Raw genomic sequence first — 21,092 nt, 5'->3', positions numbered from 1 at the left:
AATAAATAATATTTAAAAGGTACTTTATGTACTACCTATATACCATAACAGTCAACTTGAGAAAAAGTTTGTAAGCTGCTATAGAAAAACGTATCTTTAGGAAGTCTCACGATTCCTTTTAATTTACACAGCTAATAAATCTTGTGGGGAAAAAACTAAAAAAAAATTCTCCAAGTATAATTTATGTTATCTTTTTAGGATATTGAATATAAACTTGATGCTAAGTCTAAGGACCTACCACCCTTGCGAAATCCAGACATACTTGTGGGTGAAAATGACCTGACAGCACTCAGCTACCTTCATGAACCTGCTGTTCTCCACAATCTCAAAGTTCGGTTTATAGACTCAAAACTCATTTATACATATTGCGGTAAGCACAGACCCTCTGAAGTCTCTTTCATGTTATTCCTAATTAGTGTAAGTAAGGGGTCCTCAAACATGGCCACTTTAAGACTTGTGGACTTCAACTCCCAGAATTCCCCAGCCAGAGGCTGACTGGGGAATTCTGGGAGTTGAAGTCCACAAGTCTTAAAGTGGTCAAGTTTGAGGACCCCTGGTGTAGGTAAATGGCACATTCCAGGCCAGGAATTAAAAAAAAACACGCAGTTCTGAAAAAAGTGTATAAAATTTCTTTCACAACTACAGGGGCCTGAGCATTTTTTTAAAGTCATGAAACCTCTGTATTTTTGCTGGTTGTGTAAAACCACAATGCTGCAAAGACTGGGTTTTTCCAGTCTTGGCATAGGTTGGTATCAAGTAAGTTTGTAGAATAGACATGATAACTTTCAGATATACACAGGCGTTAAGCTTACCTGAACTTGTTAGATGCTTTTTTAAACTTTAAGTTAAAAGTAAAGGTTCCCCCGCACATGGGTGCTAGTCGTTTCCAACTCTAGAAGCCGGTGCTCATCTCCATTTCAAAGCCGAAGAGCCAGTGTTTGTCCGAGGACGTTTCCGTGGTCATGTGGCCGGCATGACTAGACGCCAAAGGCACACAGAACGCTGTTACCTTCCCACCGTAGTGGTCCCTATTTTTCTACTTGCATTTTTACGTGCTTTCGAACTGCTAGGTTGGCAGAAGCTGGGACGAGTAATAGGCGCTCACTCTGCTTCGCGGCACTCGGGATTCGACCCGCCAAACTGCCAACCTTCTGATCGACAAGCTCAGCGTCCTAACCCACTGAGCCACCGCGTCCCTTTTTAAACTTTACTGTGTGATTATTAAGCAAAGAACACATGACTTTTCAGTTGTGGAGATAATGTGTGCATGCAGTTTCTGCATCCGTGACACACTTATAGATCTTTCATCAGTTTCTTATAAGTTGGTGCAACAAGGGAAGTTCTTTTAAAAAATGGGAACATCTTAAAAATGCATGAGAATTAGGAAAAGATTTAAGCAAAATTTGTTAATAAACTTTCTGTCAACGCTGTGACAAACTGAACTGAAGCTATAAATTTAACTTTTTTTCATATGCCTTTTCCCTTCTCCATAGATTCATCCTATTCTTCACAAGTATTCTTTATTTGTCTTTTGTATTTGCAATAGTGGTCTTAGCCATTTTAATTCTTTTCTGCCTGGTCCTTTAGTTCCCTCTAGTGTCCACTTGTAACCTTCACCAAGCCTCCTAATATGGGTTTAGTTCCTTTTTAGTCCTCTCTCTTGAGTATGCAGTTTAATTACATGCCTGCTTTTTGACTCTAACAGCAAAAATAACCAATATTCCAAATCTCTCTGGTCTCCCAATCTGATCAGAACTTAAAATCTTTTTGCTTTTTTGCCAACTGTATATTTTTAAAATTCTTAAATCCCTGTCTAATTTTTTTTTAAAATCCAAAGAAAGTAAAAGTTCATCAGGCATCAAATTAAATTCACTCTTTTGAAGGTCTCTAATGTCCATAAAGTGGTTAAATTGAACATTTCCAGATGTTATTAGAAAATGAGTTAGGCGGGCTTAGTATCCTTCCTAAAGCATCTTTATCAAAGGCTGTGTTGTGCTGGGAACATAGATTTTGGTTCCTGGTCCTCAAACTCATGGAAATGGCTATTTTATGGTCTCCTCGTGAAGAGTTGTCCTTCAGAGCACTTGTGAGTGACCTCCTGTTCACTCCTTCGAAGGACTGGTCTAACCGCCTGTCCTTCATTGTTCATAATGGTCACAGTCTCTGCTTGTTCATGGAGATGTCTTCAGTCAACCATGATTCATGCTGGAAGCCGAGTCTCCTACAGACAACCACTCAGTTACATTCCATATAATGTCAGTTATTCTGTTTAGACCAGAGGTCCCCAACCTTTAGGGACCGATTCCGTGGAGAGAGGTTTTTCCATGGACCGGAGAGTACGTGGTTTTGTGTGCTACCTGCATCCCACGGATGGGCTTTGCTGGTTTGTGCGGACTTGTTGCTGACATGCCATGGCCCAGTACCGCTCCACGGAGCTGGGGGTTGGGGACCCCTGGCTTAGCCAATACACTGACAAAGCTAAAAAGGAAAACATATCGTTATTGTGGTGGTTGCAGTTCCACATGGGCTAAATCATTCCTGAATTAATCTCCATTGCTTTACCATGTCTTTGTTGTTATTTTGTTTTAGGTATAGTTTTAGTTGCCATAAATCCTTACGAGCAGCTGCCTATCTATGGCGAAGACATCATCAATGCCTACAGTGGCCAAAATATGGGGGACATGGACCCCCACATCTTTGCTGTGGCCGAGGAGGCATACAAACAGATGGCCAGGTTTGTAGGATGAGGAGTGTCGGCTTCCCACCAACTAGGTTTGTGGAAGGAAGGGGGCTGTTGTCATGATAAATATAGTCCAACGCAGGTGGTCCTCGGCATTTGTTTAGTGACCGTCCGAAGTGACAGTGGCACCGAAAACAAATGGCCTGTGAAGGCTTTTCACGTTTACAGCCATTGCAGCATTCCCATGGCCACATGATCAAAATTCAGATGCTGGCAACCGGCTCACATTTTTGATGGGGATCACGTGACCCCCCCTTTTGCAGCCTTCTGACAAAGTCAGTGGGGAAGTCAGATTCTTTTAACAGTCGCGGTACCAAGTAAACACCTGCCGCGATTCACTGTGCAGCTGGGGCAAGGAAGGTCGTAAAATGGAGCAACATTCATGCAACTGTCTCGCTTAGCAACAGACATTGTAATCGTTCGTCTGAGGACTCCCTGCATTCATACACAATCTAAATGATAGGTTTATGAGTTACAGGGTTTCCTGCTTGAGCAGGGGGTTGGACTAGGCCAGGGGTAGGCAACCTTGGCTCTTTTTTGACTCGTGGACTTCAACTCCCAGAATTCCTGAGCCAGCCATGCTGAGGGGAAAGGGAGAGGTTTCCAAGCTGAGCCATGCTGGCTCAGGAATTCTGGGAGATGAAGTCCACAAGTCAAAAAAGAGCCAAGGTTGCCTACCCTTGGTCTAGGGCAGGGGTCGGCAACCTCGGCTCTTTTATGACTCGTGGACTTCAACTCCCAGAATTCCTGAGCCAGCTATGCTGGCTCAGGAATTCTGGGAGTTGAAGTCCACGAGTCATAAAAGAGCCGAGGTTGCTGACCCCTGGTCTAGGGTCTCCTGCTTGAACAGAGGGTTGGACTAGAACAGGGCTAGGCAACCTTGGCTCTTTTATAACTCATGGACTTCAACTCCCAGAATTCCTGAGCCATCATGGGGGAACTCTGGCTCCTTCATGACTTCCGGACTTCAACTCCCAAAATTCCTGAGCCATCATGGGGGAGCTATGGGTCCTTCATGACTTGTGGACTTCAACTCCCAGAATTCCTGAGCCAGCGTGGCTCAGCTTGGAAACCTCTCCCTTTCCCCTCAGCGTGGCTGGCTCAGGAATTCTGGGATTTGAAGTCCATGAATCACAAAAGAGCCAAGGTTGCCTACCCTCGGACTAGGAGACCTCCAAGGCCCCTTCCAACTCTGTTATTCTGTTCAATGGTTTTGCTTCCATTTCAGGGATGAACGGAACCAGTCCATCATTGTAAGCGGGGAATCAGGAGCTGGGAAAACCGTGTCTGCCAAATACGCCATGAGGTACTTTGCCACAGTGAGCGGGTCGGCAAGTGAAGCTAACGTTGAAGAGAAAGTATTAGCTTCCAATCCTATAATGGAGGTAAGACCGGAATGTGTGTGGTGTTCCCTTTTTTTTTTTTTAAATTAGAGAACAATTTTTGCCATTGGACGATTTGTTTCCCCTTGACTGCTTCAACCATACTGGATTATATATCAGGTATTACATATCATTGTGGACTTACGACTACAATGGGGCCCCAAATTTTTGTTGCTAAGAGGGACGTTTGTGAAGTGAATTTTGCCCTATTTTACAATAGGGCACAGTTGTTAAGTGAATCATTGCAGTTGTTAACTTAGTAACCCGGTCATTAAGTGAATCTGGTTCCTCATTGACTTTGCTTGTCAGAAGGCCGCAAAAGGGGATCACGTGACCCCAGGACACTGCAACCGTCATAAATACAAGTCGGTTGCCAAGCGTCCGAGTTTTGATCCCATGACCGCAGGGGTGCTGTAGTGGTCCTAAGTGTGAAAAATGGTCACAAGTCACTTTCTTCAGTGCCATTGTAACTTTGAGTGGTCACTAATTGAACTGCTGTAAGTCAAGGACTGTCTGTAACTGATTTGGATTTTTAAGGACTGGCAGGTTTTGAAGGAAAACAGGAAAATGAGGGAAGCCCTTAAAAATGTAATGCAAGAGAGAAATGGATGGAGAGGGAAGATAAGTAGGACATTCAGGAGATCTGTTGAGAGATTAAATCCAACTTCCCCCTTTCTTGAATATTTTAAAACCTATTTTTTCTTATTTTAAGCATTTCTTGAAACTCAAAGCAAAAGTGGAGGTGGCCCTAAATGCAGCTTTGTCAGAGGTGTATTTGATGTATTCAGAGCTCAGGTAATTCTGCCTGGTTTGCCGTGCTGTGTGGAATTTTGCGAGCAACTTTACCGAGCATTTATCAATAAAACGCGTACTAACCAATAGGCATGTCGCGAGCATTTTTCACTTTTCCTTCTAGATGTAGAACGATCCTGACATGATAGGACAACTTTATGACAACTTTAGGACCTGTGGACTTTAACTACCAAAATTCCTGAGTCAGCATGGTTTAAAACATGCATCATTATGATTTTTTTTTTGACTCTCTGCACATCCCTTCACTATATCCCTGGTGACATACAAATAAAGTCATTGTTCTAAAGATATCCTCCACCCTCAGTCTCCCAAATAACCTCTGATTCAGTCTTAGAAAGAAAGAGTCTAAGTTGGTGGGTGGGTGTGCTGCCCTGTCACTAACATGCAGTTATTGTTAACAAAAATGTATGGATGATGAAACCCATTTTCTGAAAGAAGGTCTGTTGGGCTAGTTGGAGAGCTATCTTCTGTGTGGTTTTTAGTAAAACAATTATTTGTGTCTACACAAAGAGGTCTTGTTTGTGCTTAGTAATATCGTATGCATCTGACTATGTTAACTGGAGACACGGTACAGATTAAATTAGGGGTAGAGGCCTCACGTTTCAATACGGGTTTTAAGTTATGGATTAAAATTGGCAACTGTTAAAAGAATAGTTCTCAAGCACGATGTAGTCCAGGGGGGTCTTCAAACTTGGATGTAGTCCCTTTTTCTTTTGGAATATGCACATGTCTTCTCAGAAAGCCCTAGTCGTAGAAGAGGCATCCACTCCCATGTGTGTGAGAAAGAGGCCCTTAATTAATTAATTAATTAATTAATTAATTGCTTATAATTGGAGTGGGTCTCAACATTTCTGGCCCTGTCCTCTTTCCTTCCCCACAGTCTATTGGCAATGCCAAAACCACAAGAAACGACAACAGCAGTCGCTTTGGGAAGTACATTGAAATCGGTTTCGACAAACGGTATCGAATCACAGGGGCTAACATGAGAACTTACCTCCTCGAAAAATCAAGAGTGGTGTTCCAGGTAAAGGGGACTCTGCCTTATTTGCCTGATTGTGAGTTGGGGGACAAATCTGTGCGTGATGGCTTACATCTGGAGTGGGATGTGGTTGGTTTTCCCCTTTTGCAATCCAGAGTGGAAATGGTGAATTTAAGGAAGAAAGAGCCTCTACATCTGTTGTTCCAGAGGGGAGTCTCAAGAACCAGTGGAAGAAAATGGAAGGGGGCAAATTATGGGTTGTTTTAGTCCAGGGGTGTTCAAACGTGGCCCTTTTATGACTTGTGGACTTCAACTCCCAGAATTGTCTGTGTGGTCGCCCAGAGCCAACTGGTTCACATCAAATATAATCTATTTGTATTAAAGGCAGAAGAAGAGAGAAATTACCATATCTTCTATCAGCTTTGTGCTTCTGCAGCATTACCTGAATTTAAAGCGTTGCGATTGGGTATGTATCGGTATCTGTTGGTACTACAATTTGGCGTTTACAAAGTATTTTTCTTACAATAATAAAGTTGGAAGGCACCTGGGAGGTCATCTAGTCCAACCCCCTGCTCAGGCAGGAAACCCTATACCATTTCAGACAAATGGCTGTCCAGTCTCTTCTTAAAAACTTCCAGTGTTGGAGCACCCACAACTTCTGGATGCAAGCCGTTCCACTGGTTAATTGTTCTAACTGTCAGGAAGTTTCTCCTTAGTTGCAGGTTGCTTCTCTCCATGATGAGTTTCCCTCTGTTGCTTGTCCTGCCTTCAGGCCCTTTGGAAAACAGCTTGACTCCCTCTTCTTTGTGGCAGCCCCTCAAATATTGGAAGGCTTCTATCATGTCCCCCCTCTTATCTATTAATAGCCATGTATCTTCCATGTATAAACACGAAGCAAAACTACTGCTATTCAGATTACAAATATTTTACCATGGTCAGGAATAATTTAAGAGGAATCATTATTTGCTTGATCACTCTGACTGCATTGAATCTCCACAAAATCTTTTTGAATTTTAAAGAACTTTGCAAAGAAGGGGTATAAATTCTTACCAGTGAACAAATAGTGCCTTCTCAAATGGGCTGCAGTTACGTGCCTGTCGCATGAAAGTCATCACGGCATTTTGTTTTAAGAAATAATCTTGTTTTTGTCCAAATAGGGAATGCAGACTATTTTCACTATACAAAACAAGGGGGCAGCCCAGTAATTGACGGAATTGATGACGCTAAGGAAATGCTTAACACTCGGCGGGCTTGCACTCTTTTAGGTAAGCATGCGACTCTTCAAAGTGCTTCACTTAGGATAACTCCGCCAATGTGGTATATTATTATTTGCAAAAAGAAAAAAAAACTTAAAAGGACGAATAGCTGCTTAAGAGAAGGTTCCACTTACTGAGCCTAATAGGTTGCAGAGTACAACCTTGCTAACTACTATTTGAAATCTCAAAGGCACCAAAGAGGAATGGGGGAGGAGCAGATATCTGCTTCAGTTACAAATAGCTGGGATTTCTTAAAACTCTGCAGGGATACTAAGAGCAGCTGATTTTCCGGCAGAAATAAATTTTGAAGCACTGTAAGGCTGTTGCATTTATTTCCTGGTGCAAAACTCACCATTCTTTCACCAAAGGCATCTAACTCGCTGGAGGATAAAATTTTGCCTTTCTAAAAGTATTGATGCATTGCTTTGAATTGTAAAAATGCTACGGTGGTCTGCTGTAATTATGCAAGAATGTGCATAATTAGCATAAGATTTAGCATAAAAACCATTTGTAAGAAGGCAGATATCAAGGGGCGATTATGTAGGGACATTTATAGTTTATGATGCCAGAAAAAATCATTTTACATCTCTTCCAAACAGGAGACTGCAGTTTGAATGCAGTCTGCATGTGGCTGTAAGTTCTTGCCTTTCTGGTAAAAAAATAAAAGGGTGACTCCCCCACTCAATGATGAATAGTTACCTTATTATTAATTGTACCTTGTATCCTTCTTGTTTAGGTACTTAATAGGGTGTTGTTATTCAAGAAAACTTTTTTTAAAATTTCCCCCTGCTTCCCTTCCCCAATACAACAGGCATTGTTGATTCCCGTCAGATGGGAATTTTCCAAATCCTTGCTGCCATTCTTCACTTAGGGAATGTGTCATTCACATCTCGAGATGCCGATAGCTGCACAATACCCGTAAGTTCCAAAATACTTTAAATATTCTCGATCCCATTGACATTTCTAACTTCCCTACTCTTCCTTGTCTATTTGTCTTGTAGTTGTCTTGCCAAAATGGAGATAAGCTGCATTTTCCCCATCTCTTCTATATTTATTTTTTTCTTTTTAGATTCTTGCTCATTTTTCTTCAAATTATGTCTTTCCAAATGGAAGAACTTTCTCATTAAATCTAAGGCAGGGGTCTTCAAACCTGGCCCTTTTATGACTTGTGGACTTCAACTCTGGGAGTTGAAGTCCACAAGTCATAAAAGGGCCAAGTTTGAAGACCCCTGATCTAAGGCGTAAAACCTTTCTCATTAACTTTTGGCTGCTTGAAAATTTTTAATTGAGTTGTTAGAAGTATGTAGGTATTGTTTTCAACTCTAAGGAGATTTTTGTCATTGTAGCCTAAACACGAACCCCTCAGGATCTTCTGCGAACTCATGGGAGTGGAATACGAACAGATGGCGCATTGGCTTTGCCACAGAAAGCTCTCTACCGCCACGGAGACCTACATCAAGCCAATTTCCAAGCTGCAGGCTGTCAATGCTAGGGATGCTCTTGCAAAACATATCTACGCCAACCTTTTTACCTGGATTGTAGAACATGTGAACAAAACTTTGCAGTCAACTGTGAAACAGCATTCTTTCATTGGCGTATTGGACATCTACGGGTGAGTGCTTTCCGTCTCAGGATTTTTGCTACCCTTGCAGTGATTTCAGGCGGTGAGGTCAAAAATGATAAGAGTATCTGAAACAATATCTTGAGGTTCCATAGAATCAGATTATATAATAGATCAAACAGAGTAGCTTACATCGTGAAGGACTGTTTTCTTCCTGCTAGGAATGTAGACGTTGAATAAACCTTTTTTTTGGTTTTGTTTTTTTGGTCTGGCCCTTCCATTCCATTTTAATATAGCGGTAATAATTCAGCTGAAGGTTTTAGACCTCAGCTGTGAAACTGTTCCTTGAATACTTTTCAGGTATGCTGTAAGTTGGTTTTCTTTTTCAGGTTTGAAACATTTGAGATCAACAGTTTTGAACAATTCTGTATAAATTACGCCAATGAGAAATTGCAGCAGCAGTTCAATATGGTAAGTAAGAAATTTGGTTTTTTGGGTGTAATGCTATCCACCCACATCTTAATTACCCAGTTGATAATTAGATTTTCTGGATTAGTGGTTCAGAAGGAGGACTTTTTATCATTTGTCATTTTCTAGAGGGACAGCTAGGTTAATCTGTTGCATCCGGTAAAACAGGCTGTCCATTTCAATTTCTGTATCACCGTTAAAAGCCCCAGGAAAAACGCAAATGCAAAGTCAGTACTGTAATCTCACCCTGATGATGATCTCACACAGCACGTCTTTAAGTTGGAGCAAGAAGAATACATGCGGGAACAAATTCCTTGGACCTTGATTGATTTCTACGACAATCAGCCCTGCATTAACCTCATCGAGGCCAAAATGGGAATTCTGGATTTGCTGGATGAGGAATGCAAGGTAGGTCATCCAAATTTCCCCTGTAGAAGAATTTCTGCAGAACAAAAGTAGGAAGAGTTAAAATACCCATTTATATCCTCGCCAGCTTAGTGTGACGTCTTTTGGATCTCGTTCGGCACGGTTTGCCTGTTCTGGGATTCGCATGCCTCCTTCAATCCATAAGCTTCCATTCCCAGGATTTGAATGCAGTGGCTGAGTTTTGCTCGGTGTCATTTCATGTGTCTCTTTTGCTAAACTTTCTGGGATAGAAGGGGTGGGCAGCTCCCCTGTGGACAGCACTAAAAGCCAATTAAAAATGTTACAAAATTCCTGCACAGGAAAAAAAAGAGAATATTTCTTCTTTTTCAATGGCACCATTTATAACTTTCCTGTGATTATTGTCCCGTTCCTCCCCCCGCCCCCCATGGCTGTGTTCCCACCAGAAATGTGAATTCATCTCTCCATCTTTCCCTTCTAGATGCCTAAAGGATCAGACAATAGTTGGGCCCAGAAATTATACAATACTCACTTGAAAAAGACGGCACTTTTTGAGAAACCTCGATTGTCCAACAGAGCTTTTATTATTCAACACTTTGCAGATAAGGTAGGGGATTTTGTTTCCTGGCTGATGTGGGTATTACTTTTTTCTTGTTACTCGTCTCGGTCCATCAAAGGATCTTTTTGCAGTTGTCATTGGGAGGAATTCTTGAGGCAGAAAATGTTTGGCAAGCAATTCAACAAAACAAGTATGCTTTGCGTTGAGTGTGATGGCTTCCTTTATTAACTATCACAGTCAAACTTTGGCAAAGCTTTTAAACTTAAACCTGAAATTGGAACTCTCATAAAACAGAGGACATTTGTGCTTATCTAGGTATACCTATCTTTGTGTGCCACCGATTGCAACTGTAAAAATTAGATATTTGTATTTCCAGGTGGAGTACCAGTGCGAAGGGTTTTTGGAAAAAAACAAGGATACTGTCTACGAAGAACAGATCAACGTTCTCAAATCAAGTAAGGTTAGTGTTGAAATAATCTTCCCTGCCACTTCACTTACCATCACAATCCTATAAAGACTGAACTGTCGTCCATTTCTGATTTCAGCTCTTAGAGAAGAGCAGGATATGAATCTAACCAGTTACAGCAATGAATAGGGTGCAACATGACAATCTACTCCTCCCTGATCATATTCTAGGAAACTTAAAATGCATAATTAAAATCAGAAAGGAAGGTTACTTTCCTCTTCCTTGTCTAATTTGTGTTACCTTTCTTGGAAGCTTACAGACTTCTAGGCATTTGGAAATAATTCTCTTTCCCTGTAATCTCTTCTTTAATGGAAGATTGTCCTGCATTTCAGCAAAGATGCTGGTTTTTCTCCAAATTCATGGTGCAGAAGAAATAGTGAGAAGAAGTACTAGGTGTCAAACTTCACAACTTTTAGAGAGAGCAACATATGGAGAGTTTCTGCAATGTTTACTTGATGGAAGGGCCACTCTTGAATTGTTTGTGGTTGCATGATTTGAAATCACGAAATTTGGTGCAAGCCTAAGAGATGAGGACGGTTGCCTCTGCAACAAGCTTTAAGAGCGCTGATAACCGCTCTGTAGGGACAGTGGAGAAGGTCTTGTATCACTGCATACTCTTTGTAAGTAAGTTTCAGGAATGCTTCTGGTTGGCTTCTGGGTGACACAGACTTTTGGGCCATCTGTGGGGTCCTAATCTAGAAAAGGCCATCCTTAGATTCTTGGGGTCACCTAAATTAACCTGCTTTATAAAGCAAAAGCTAAATTCTCTTTATTTTTCCAAGCATCTGGAAAGTAATGAAACCAACCCATGAATGATAATCTCTTTGGGCTTTGGTTTCCCCTTTTGATTGCATTACCTCAGGGAAAACTTGCTCTTTCCTAATTCGGAGGTGACTTTTTTAAAAAAAACTGTGTCTGACTCAGTTTAAGATGCTGCCTGAGCTGTTTCAAGAGGAGAAGGCGGTCAGCCCCACCTCAGCCACTCCGTCTGGCCGTACCCCATTGTCTCGAGTAGCTATAAAACCAGCCAAGTCCAAAATGGCCCACGCAAGCAAGGAACATAAGAAAACTGTGGGGCATCAGGTAAAGGAAATGTATTACATGCATTTGTTTTGGGCTATTTCCAGATTGCACGGCCCCACTTTACTTGGGGCTATCCCTCATGATAATGGAGAACAGGAGAAGAAACATTTGCTGTAACCCGGTGGTTCCCAACCGGATATTCCAGGGGGTGTGAAAACTTGGGGTTTTCAAAATTATAATGTATATGCGTAATTCATTGCCGCTATTTCAAACATTTGCTAAGGGTGCGTGAGAATATATCAGAAGCGTTCTAGGGGTGCGTGGTATAGAAAAGGTTGGGAACCACTGCGTAACCGTTTGTGGAGAAATAGTGACATTTTTCGTCACAGTCTACCTCAGGGGTCCCCAACCTGTGGGCTGTAGCCCACTACCTTTATTTCTTGGACTATGGCCTAAGTCTGATCTGGATTTATTTCCACGATTAATAAAGTTGCAGACTGATTTTTAAAAAATAAAACAGATGGCCTGTCATTTATATAAGTTGTTATTAGAAATTGCAGCATGGAGAAGTTTCACTCTAAAGAAAGAAAAAAAAAGTGTCATTGTTTCCTTGTACATCCCTCCCCCCCTTTTTAAATCTTTCCTACAGTTCAGAAATTCTTTGCACCTCTTGATGGAGACCCTCAATGCCACAACTCCACATTACGTGCGATGCATTAAACCAAACGACTTCAAGTTCCCATTTATGTAAGTTCACGATCCTGTCTCATTTGCTCTGTGAAAGTATATTGTGTTAGAGAGGGGGGAAAAAACATTTGTCGAGACTTGATTTGGACAGAAACAAACAGATGTCACGTCCTGGCCCATTTATTTACTGTAGCTCAATTTGGGCCTTGAAAAAAATATCTCAAGGCTGTTGTCCAACGATAGAATTTTTATTAATGAAACGCCATTGCAATGATGGAACAGGAAAAAGTTCTGCATTCAGTCTTGCTTAGTCTTGAAATAAAATGTTTTGACTAGCTTATAGCAACTTTGTTATGTACTTGGTCCTTGGTGCTCTCTGAGCTTGGTTGTTGTCTTGCAGATGTTTCATTACCCAAACTAGCTAACATCATCAGTGTTAGAAGGGAGAGGAGGAGGAGGAGGCGGTGGGGTCCTTGGTGCTCTCTGAGCTTGCTTAGTTTTCTGGCAGACATTTCCTGACCCAAACTAGGTCACATCATCAGGACTAGAGTTTGTGGAGAGGAGGAGGAGGAGGAGGAGGAGGAGGACGGGGGCTGTGGGGTCCTTGGTGCTCTCTGAGCTTGCTTGTTGTCTTGCAGACATTTCATTTTTTTTTATTTTTTATTTTTTATTCCATTTATATCCCGCCCTTCTCCGAAGACTCAGGGCGGCTTACAAGCTTAGCAGTAGCCTTCATTCTATGTATATGCCTGCTTATTAGGGCTTTCACACACACCCCCAAGTGGCATTAATACAAAGTCAGCTTAATTGCCCCCAACAATCTGGGTCCTCATTTTACCTACCTTGGAAGGATGGAAGGCTGAGTCAACCTTGAGCCTGGTGGGATGCGAACCTGCACTAACTGCAGGCAGCTGGTGTTACTTAAGGAGGCATTAGCCCACTGCTCCACCAAGGCTCATTACCCAAACAAGGTAACATCATCACTGCTAGTCACACTGATGGTATTATCTAGTTTGGGTAATGAAACATCTGCAAGAAAACAAGCAAACTCAGAGACCACCAAGGGCCCCTCACGTCAACCCTGAGCTACAAATACTCTCCTTTTCGTTCCTACGTGGTCTTATGGTCTTACCTGAGTGCACTTCCTGCTGAACAAATCTCTGCTAGAGCCACTGGGGACTTCTTTTTGTTGCTCTTTGGGCAACTCCTCCTTTCTGTGCTGCGATCACACTTCTGCCATGAATGACTCCACACCCTGTGTTCACCCGTAGGTTTGATGAAAAGCGGACTGTGCAACAGCTGAGAGCTTGTGGCGTGCTAGAGACAATCCGGATCAGTGCAGCAGGTTTCCCTTCAAGGTGAGCACGTCACACATGAGACCTGGGGGGGGGGGGGGTGGAGGGGGTGTGTGTGAATGAGGTTTGCATTTCAAAGGTTTTTTTCCCCTCCCCTGATCGGCTACTGCCACCTTGCCTCTTGAAACCAGGTGGACCTATCAAGAATTCTTCAGCCGCTATCGCGTCCTGATGAAGCAGAAAGATGTCCTCAGTGACAGGAAGCAGACATGCAAAAATGTCTTGGAAAAGCTGATTCTGGTAATAGATTTATGGTACTTAATGCCTGTCAAGTTAGCCCATGCTGGGTGGATCCCTGTTATTTGAATGATGCACAGTAAAGTGATTTTTCCAATCTCTTCTACCAATGTGCCTCTGTCTGTCTGTCTGTCTGACTGTCTGACACACTCTCTCTCTCTCTCTCTCTCTGTATCTATATCTATCTATCTATCTATCTATCTATCTATCTATCTAATCTATTTTTATCTATCTATCTATCTATCTATCTATCTATCTATCTATCTATCATCATGTGTGTGTCTCTGTCAGTCAGTTTGTATGTCTTATCATGTCTCTGTCTCTCTGTCTCTCTCTCCATCCATCCATCCATCCATCCATCCATCCATCCATCCCTCCTAGCTATCATAGTTAGAAGCTGCCCATCTCCCACACAGAGGGACTCCGGTTGGTGTACAAGTAAAATACTAAAAGCAGAAAAACAATATATAAAATGTAAAAGAGGCAAGCAATGTTAAAAATTAATTAAAAGATTGGGGGGAGGAGAGCTTTCAGGGAGCTTAGTAGCCCCACAGTTGCCTGCTCCTCTGTGTGCCCCAAGCAAGGCCACACAGCCACGTTTTTCATGCTTTTCCAGAAGGCCAGGAGAGGGGGGGCACCTCACCTTTGAGGGGAAGGAGAGTGTTTACAATTGTAAATTGTAGTCTGCTTTTTCAGATTGACACTGTTGTTTCACCCCTATTCCCAAAGGATGGTCCTCAACCTTTGCTTGCGGATTCATTTAGATTATATTCATATTATTGGACTGTTGGCTTCCTAATCCCATGCATTCAAGAACTGGCATGATTTATTTCCCCCGCTCTTAATCTTTTCTGCTTTCAAATGGATTCTGCCTCTGATATTTGGGTAGGGTTTGGGTTTACTTTTGTTTAATTATTACTACTTGGTATCTCCTTGAAGAGCTAATTAAGCACAGAGGAGGAGGAGATGCTTATTTTTTAAAATTGTTTCCTCACTTTCAACATGCAAATGTCATTATTTTCATGGCGATGACCCATAATCAATTGATGACCCATAATCAAAATAGCATTTCAATTTATCACCACGCCTCTTAGGAAGAATAGCACAGGAAGGGGAGGGCTTTTTAGCGGGAAAATGGCATCATTTGAAGAGTCCTTCATCTTGCTACGACTGAGTGTATCAAACATTCCCCCAAAACTGCTCTCTGGTCCTGGGAAAAATGCTAGAACTTCCCATTACGGAAGTCCAATGTGTCACGTGCAATCTGACCTTTGCCCAGGGTGTAGAAATCAAAGTACAATCAGAGACTAACAAAGCAATCATATATATGTTTATGCAGAAATAGTTCCCTCCACATGCTGATTTCATTGGCGCTTGTCTCAGGTAAACGCATAGATAAGATTGAAAATCCATTCGTCCCATGGCAGCTTAACTCGATGAAAAGTCCTTTAGATGTCCTATAGAGAAGAGGAATTAATTTAGATTTCTAATTTAAATCTTCCTTTTAAACTTTGAGACTTTGATATAGTGATATGAGTTTAATCCTCCTGCTTTGAGGGAAATGCGGCTCATGCTTAGAATGAATTGCCTAACATAGAGTACCTAATAACACCCTAAATTTTCTTAACATTGTGAAATCCTCGTGAAGTGTTAGAAATAGAATGGTGTGGTCCAGATATTTGACCCTTAAAAAATATTTGCTAATATATTCTGCTGCTTCTGCATAATTTGACCTTCATGGTAATCCTAATTCTTCTATTATTGAATCCACTCTTGTCTTTTTCTTTATATTGCAAAGTGGGTCAGTCTGATACTGATTATACATTTCCTTCTGAAAAATAGGACAAGGATAAGTACCAGTTTGGGAAGACAAAAATATTTTTCCGGGCTGGTCAAGTTGCTTATTTGGAAAAAATAAGAGCTGATAAACTAAGAGTAGCTTGCATCCGTATCCAAAAAACTATCCGGGGCTGGTTGATGCGAAAGAAGTACCTGCGCATGAGGAAGGCAGCCATCACCATTCAGAGATACGTCCGTGGATACCAGGCACGATGGTAAGCTGGTCCTCTGGGGAATCATCTTTATGATGGTGCGCTCTAAATCAGAGGTCTCCAACCTTGGCAACTTTAAGACTTGTGGACTTCAACTACCAGAATTCCTCAGGCTGAGGAATTCTGGTAGTTGAAGTCCACAAGTCTTAAAGTTATTATTATTATTATTATTAATTTTATTTGTATACCGCCCTTCTCCCGAAGGACTCAGGCGCTGAGGCGAAAGGGAGAGGTTTCCAAGCTGAGCCAAGCTGGCTCAGGAATTCTGGGAGTTGAAGTCCACGAGTCATAAAAGAGCCAAGGTTGCCTACCCCTGGCCTAGGCCAAAAAACACAACTCATGAAAACTGAATATTAGTAACGCCTAGTCACATGCATTGTCTCTGTTCAAGGGCTGTGAAGACTAAATCCTAACTCTGGGAAGCCGAGATGTTTCTTGAATTGCATTTTGTTGGCCACTCTGCTTGATGCCCAATTAGATGAGCCATTGGCCTCCTCTAGCAGAACTGTCATCGGAATATAACTCTCTGCTGCATCGTTAACATTCCCCAAAATCACATGTGATTAGCCAGATTTTATCTTAACATAATTTCCTGAGGCTTTACACAAAATAAACTCAGGGAGAGAGTAGCATAAGAATGATAGATCCTTATCTTCCCTTTATTGTCAGTCCTCCCATGTAAACTAAACAGGAAACACAACTCGTTTAGCTAAGTCGCTGTAAGGCTACACTAGGAGAATCATGGAAGTCTGGACTTGCAAACTTCCCATCGCCATTTTTAACCATCTAATGCCAGAGGTCGGTAACCTTGGCTCTTTTATGACCGGTGGACTTCAACTCCCAGAATTCCTGAACCAGCAAGGTTGCCTACCCTGATTCTAATCAATCTGAGCAGGTCCATCCTCAGTACCTTTCTCAACCAGATGTTTCCTAAGGAGCATCTCTTCTCTTCCTTTCCCAAGATCTTCCACACATTCCATTACATTTATTCAGACTATGCATCATCATCAGAAGGTTTTGAAATCTACCACATAAGACAGAGTAGTAACACGGTACCTACGTATAACAGGTTGGAGACTCTCTTGATGGCTTCTGTACGCCCCAGAATTATTCTTGTTACTTTGGTGTTGTTTTTTAAAGCTGAAATCGTACAGAATTCGAGTGAGAACAACATCCTGCAAAACCTGGGGCTTGGCCAAGACTTTAATCATTTTGGCATCTGCAACAAGGACCACCTCGTTTAGTATTTATTGCAGTCAGACTATAGCTCAGGAGCCGTGGCATCCTCCAAGGGCAATGGAGGAAAGAAATATTTTCCAGTGTGTACTACTATTTTCGCTGCTTCTTTCTAAGATGCTTGCTTATCTAAGTAAGCCTGAGGAGTCAAATCAGGTTTGACTGATAAAAGGCCCACCCATTTCAGAGCACTATAATGAAAGGTATGAAGTTCGTTCTGGGACCTTATTTAATTTTATGTAAAACAAAGCTTATCCTTTTTGGAGGCAATTAAAAGTCTGCTGCATGGAAAAAAGAAGCACGTTAGCATTGATGCATGTAGACACAGTGCATGTGTTGAGGGAGTCATTTCTGCCATACTTTGAAGGTTTTCCACGTAGATTGCAGTATGAACTGTAGCATAATAGTTAAGAAACGGAAGCTGCACATCTGTGCTTCTTTAGACAGAGATCCTCGAACATTTCTGAACAGGAGCACTTAGGGAATGTCTAATTTAGAGAAAAGAAGGACTGAGGGGACATGATAGCAGTGTTCCAACATTTGAGGGGCTGCCACAAAAAAGAGGAGGTCAGCCTATTGTCCAAAGCGCCTGAAGACAGGACAAGAACCAACAGATGGAAACTAATGAAAGAGAGAAGCAACCTAGAACTAAGGAGAAACTTCCTGACAGTTAGAACAATTAACCAGTGGAACAACCTGCCTCCAGAAGCGGTGAATGCTCCAACACTGGAAGTTTTTAAAAAGAGACTGGACAGCCATTTGTCTGAAATGGTATAAGGTTTCCTGCCTGAGCAGGGGGTTGGACTAGATGACCTCCAAGGTCCCTTCCAACTGTTGTTGTTGTTGTTATTTTCCATTCTTTCTTTTCTCTCTCCCATTTCCTTGGTCAGCCTTGCAATGTTCTTACGAAGAACCAAAGCCGCCATCATTATCCAGAAATGCCAGCGCATGTATGCTACCCGCAAACGGTATCAACACATCCGAGCAGCTACCATTACTCTCCAGTCGTACCTGCGAGGCTACATTGCCAGGAAGAAGTATCACAAGGTAAGGAAGACCTTGGCTGTGATTTTGAGTCCCCTCCTAAAGTTATGATCCAACAATACTTCTTTTTCCCAGGATGCTGTAGAATAGATACATGTTCTAATGTTATTTCTGTGGGCCCCTTTCTCAAGATAGAGATCAGCGCTCTTGCACACCAATAGAGAAGAAGATTAGTGGTGCAAAACTTTGCCAATTATGTTTCCCATAATACATAATGTGAAAATCGTATAGCCTATAATAGATATCCCCTCCAACCCTTTTCCAGTGTGCTCAGTCTCCAGTGGGGTGAGCTGCTGACAAGAACATAGCTAAAATCCTGACATATCAACATCCAGAATTTTATATTTAGCGGGTTTGGGCACACTCTTATACCTCCTTATTTAAACCCCTGTTTTGTAGTTGAACATTATTCTTTAGGAAAAAAAAACCACTGCATTCTGTTAAAGATTGTAGAAGCCTTTAAAAACAGATGCTCCTTCCGTTGTTGAACCTTTTGTGGCTTTGCAAGAATCCCAAAGACGGCCCAGTTGTGTTGATTGGACAATGTCTTCTGACACATCATTGGTGTTCCGGTAATTAAAGATGATTTTGTTCTGCATAGTGTGTTCTTTGCCTGTGGAAGCTTTTGCAACAGCTGTCTTGTGATTATAAAAACTGGTATGGAAAATAATTACTGACCTGTAAGAAGAGTTGAATCACCTACTCACCTGTTCGGAGGAGATTCCTAAATGAGATTCTGTTGGGAGGCTCACAGTTTTACAGGGATCTCCACTGTTCCAACTCTAGAGATGCTGTTTTGTAAACACTTGAATGTGCTTAGGAAAATTTCTGATACTCGAATATTCTTTGGATGTACTGGGAATATTTGTGTCAGCCTGAGGACCTGCAGTAGCTGTTGAATCAAGGTATTTCCAGAGCATTTAATCAGGGCAATGACATAATAATAGTTGGAAATAGATTGTTGTGTATCCTGCTGTAACTCAAGTGTAAGAAGTAATATTCAGATGACTGGGCTGTAAACGTGAAAATAGAGAACGATTGGCTAATGTAGTATTAGAAAGCAGCCTTGCCTAAATTGTTTTCCTGATTCCCTGAATGAGAATCAGAAGTGGAATTTTGCTGGCAAATCAGCAAGTTGTCCCAGCATAATCTTGTGGTCCCAGGAAGGATGAAGGATCTTAGCTGTATTCATTTTGAGAGTTTTAATTCTTTATATTGATTCTGAGCATTAGTTTTGTATAATGTAGGAACAAACTACAAATAGCAAACTGATTTAATTTATCAACTGGGTCTATCAGTATTGGGGGGAAAAAGCAATATTTATTTCAGTTATTTATAAAATATGAATGTTTAGTCTGTGACTTACGGCGTGAGTCATTTTACAGTTTTAGCCTTGGGTTTGAAAGCATGCCCACTCCTATGAATTGAAAGTAAATATTTTTCCTTCTCAGTTTTAAGGTGGTTATTGTTGTTGCCTTTTAATAAGTTTTCGCTCAGCCGCAACTCACTTCCCTTGTGCTGTCAAGTTAATTGTCCCTTATAGCAGATTTCAGTCAAAAGATCCGAAAGGCAAGGCAAGGATGCTCAACCTGTCTTTTCCATGCGCAGATGCTTTGGGAGCACAAGGCCACCATTATCCAAAAGCATGTGCGTGGCTGGCTGGCTCGCTTGCGCTACCACAGGACTTTGAAGGCAATTGTCTACCTGCAATGCTGCTACCGGCGCATGATGGCGAAAAGGGAGCTGAAGAAGCTGAAGATAGAAGCGCGCTCGGTCGAACACTACAAGAAACTCAACGTTGGCATGGAGAACAAGATTATGCAGCTCCAGCGTAAAATCGATGACCAGGTAAAATGAACCTAATAGCCTAGTGTTCTCTTCCTGCACACACACACACACACACACACACACACACACACACACACACACACACACACACTTCTGCTTAAAAGGGCAGACTTGATGGACCACTAGGTCTTTTTCTGCCATCAGGTTTCTATGTTCCTATATTTCTAAACTGAAAAAATAAGGACGGAATGCTGCACGTCTTTTAATAGGAAGCAAGGTGATCCATAAATATTTAGCCTGTTATCTGTCGTACTCTCAAGATTGATCTGCATTATTTTGGGTTCCGTTCAGAACCGAGATTCCAAATCGCTGGTTGAGAAGCTAACCATCTTAGAGGCGGCCTATGCTTCCGAGACGGAGAAGCTGCGGAATGACATGGAAAGGCTTCGGATGAGTGAAGAAGAGGCCAAGAACGCCACCAACCGCGTCATGACCCTTCAAGAGGAGATCAGCAGGCTGAGGAAGGAGCTGGGCCAGATCCAGACCGAAAAGAAAGCGATCGAAGAAAAGGCGGATCTCTATAAAAAAGAAACGGACCAGGTAAAAGCGTTTGGTTCCAAAGGACACCACGTCTTAAAGTATTGCAGATGAAGAGCAACGTGGTACGTTTGTGTGTGTTTGTGCACGTGTGTGCTCACACGTGCATTAGTCCCATTCTCCACACACTTCTGCTCCGGTCTCTGCCCAGTTGATTTTAGCACGTAGCTTGAGTAGAGCAGTTTGATCTGAGTTGCACTTTAAAAAAAACCCCATTTTGTCCTATCTGTCCTTTTCATCAAAACTAAGAGACCCATGTATTGCAAATCATTTTTTTTTTCAAGAGTCACCTTGATAATGCTGGCTGGGGTTCATGTTAATGGGGGCCCCCAGCCTGAGCAAGTCTCATCTGCCTTATTATGTCCTAGACCAGTGGTTCTCAACCTGTGGTCCACAGACCTCTGGGGGGGGGGGCGGAGCACGATGCCGTCACAGGGAGTCCGTGAAGGCTTGAAGTTCAGTCTTG

General features: G+C 42.0%; 1 protein-coding gene across 1 annotated transcript in view; it reads left to right on the top strand.

Annotated features, from left to right (window-relative positions):
* The window catches only part of MYO5A (myosin VA), a 58,591-nt gene that overhangs the window by 14,328 nt on the left and 23,171 nt on the right, over window positions 1–21,092 (top strand). Inside the window, exons 3-22 of the mRNA XM_083371008.1 lie at window positions 199–370; window positions 2,590–2,734; window positions 3,969–4,125; window positions 5,816–5,959; window positions 6,299–6,380; window positions 7,072–7,179; window positions 7,982–8,088; window positions 8,517–8,782; window positions 9,121–9,202; window positions 9,467–9,607; window positions 10,065–10,190; window positions 10,519–10,602; window positions 11,533–11,691; window positions 12,281–12,378; window positions 13,590–13,676; window positions 13,805–13,913; window positions 15,753–15,964; window positions 18,088–18,244; window positions 19,850–20,089; window positions 20,381–20,629. Of these exons, the coding sequence (XP_083227134.1) occupies window positions 199–370; window positions 2,590–2,734; window positions 3,969–4,125; window positions 5,816–5,959; window positions 6,299–6,380; window positions 7,072–7,179; window positions 7,982–8,088; window positions 8,517–8,782; window positions 9,121–9,202; window positions 9,467–9,607; window positions 10,065–10,190; window positions 10,519–10,602; window positions 11,533–11,691; window positions 12,281–12,378; window positions 13,590–13,676; window positions 13,805–13,913; window positions 15,753–15,964; window positions 18,088–18,244; window positions 19,850–20,089; window positions 20,381–20,629 (2,925 nt within the window). The remainder of the gene's footprint in view (window positions 1–198; window positions 371–2,589; window positions 2,735–3,968; window positions 4,126–5,815; window positions 5,960–6,298; window positions 6,381–7,071; window positions 7,180–7,981; window positions 8,089–8,516; window positions 8,783–9,120; window positions 9,203–9,466; window positions 9,608–10,064; window positions 10,191–10,518; window positions 10,603–11,532; window positions 11,692–12,280; window positions 12,379–13,589; window positions 13,677–13,804; window positions 13,914–15,752; window positions 15,965–18,087; window positions 18,245–19,849; window positions 20,090–20,380; window positions 20,630–21,092) is intronic.

The sequence above is a fragment of the Vipera ursinii genome (assembly GCF_947247035.1).
Source record: "Vipera ursinii genome assembly, chromosome: 11".
NCBI classification, from domain to species: domain Eukaryota; kingdom Metazoa; phylum Chordata; class Lepidosauria; order Squamata; family Viperidae; genus Vipera; species Vipera ursinii.
The sequence above is the reverse complement of the archived record's forward strand: the minus strand, read 5'-3'. Positions and strand labels throughout refer to the sequence as shown.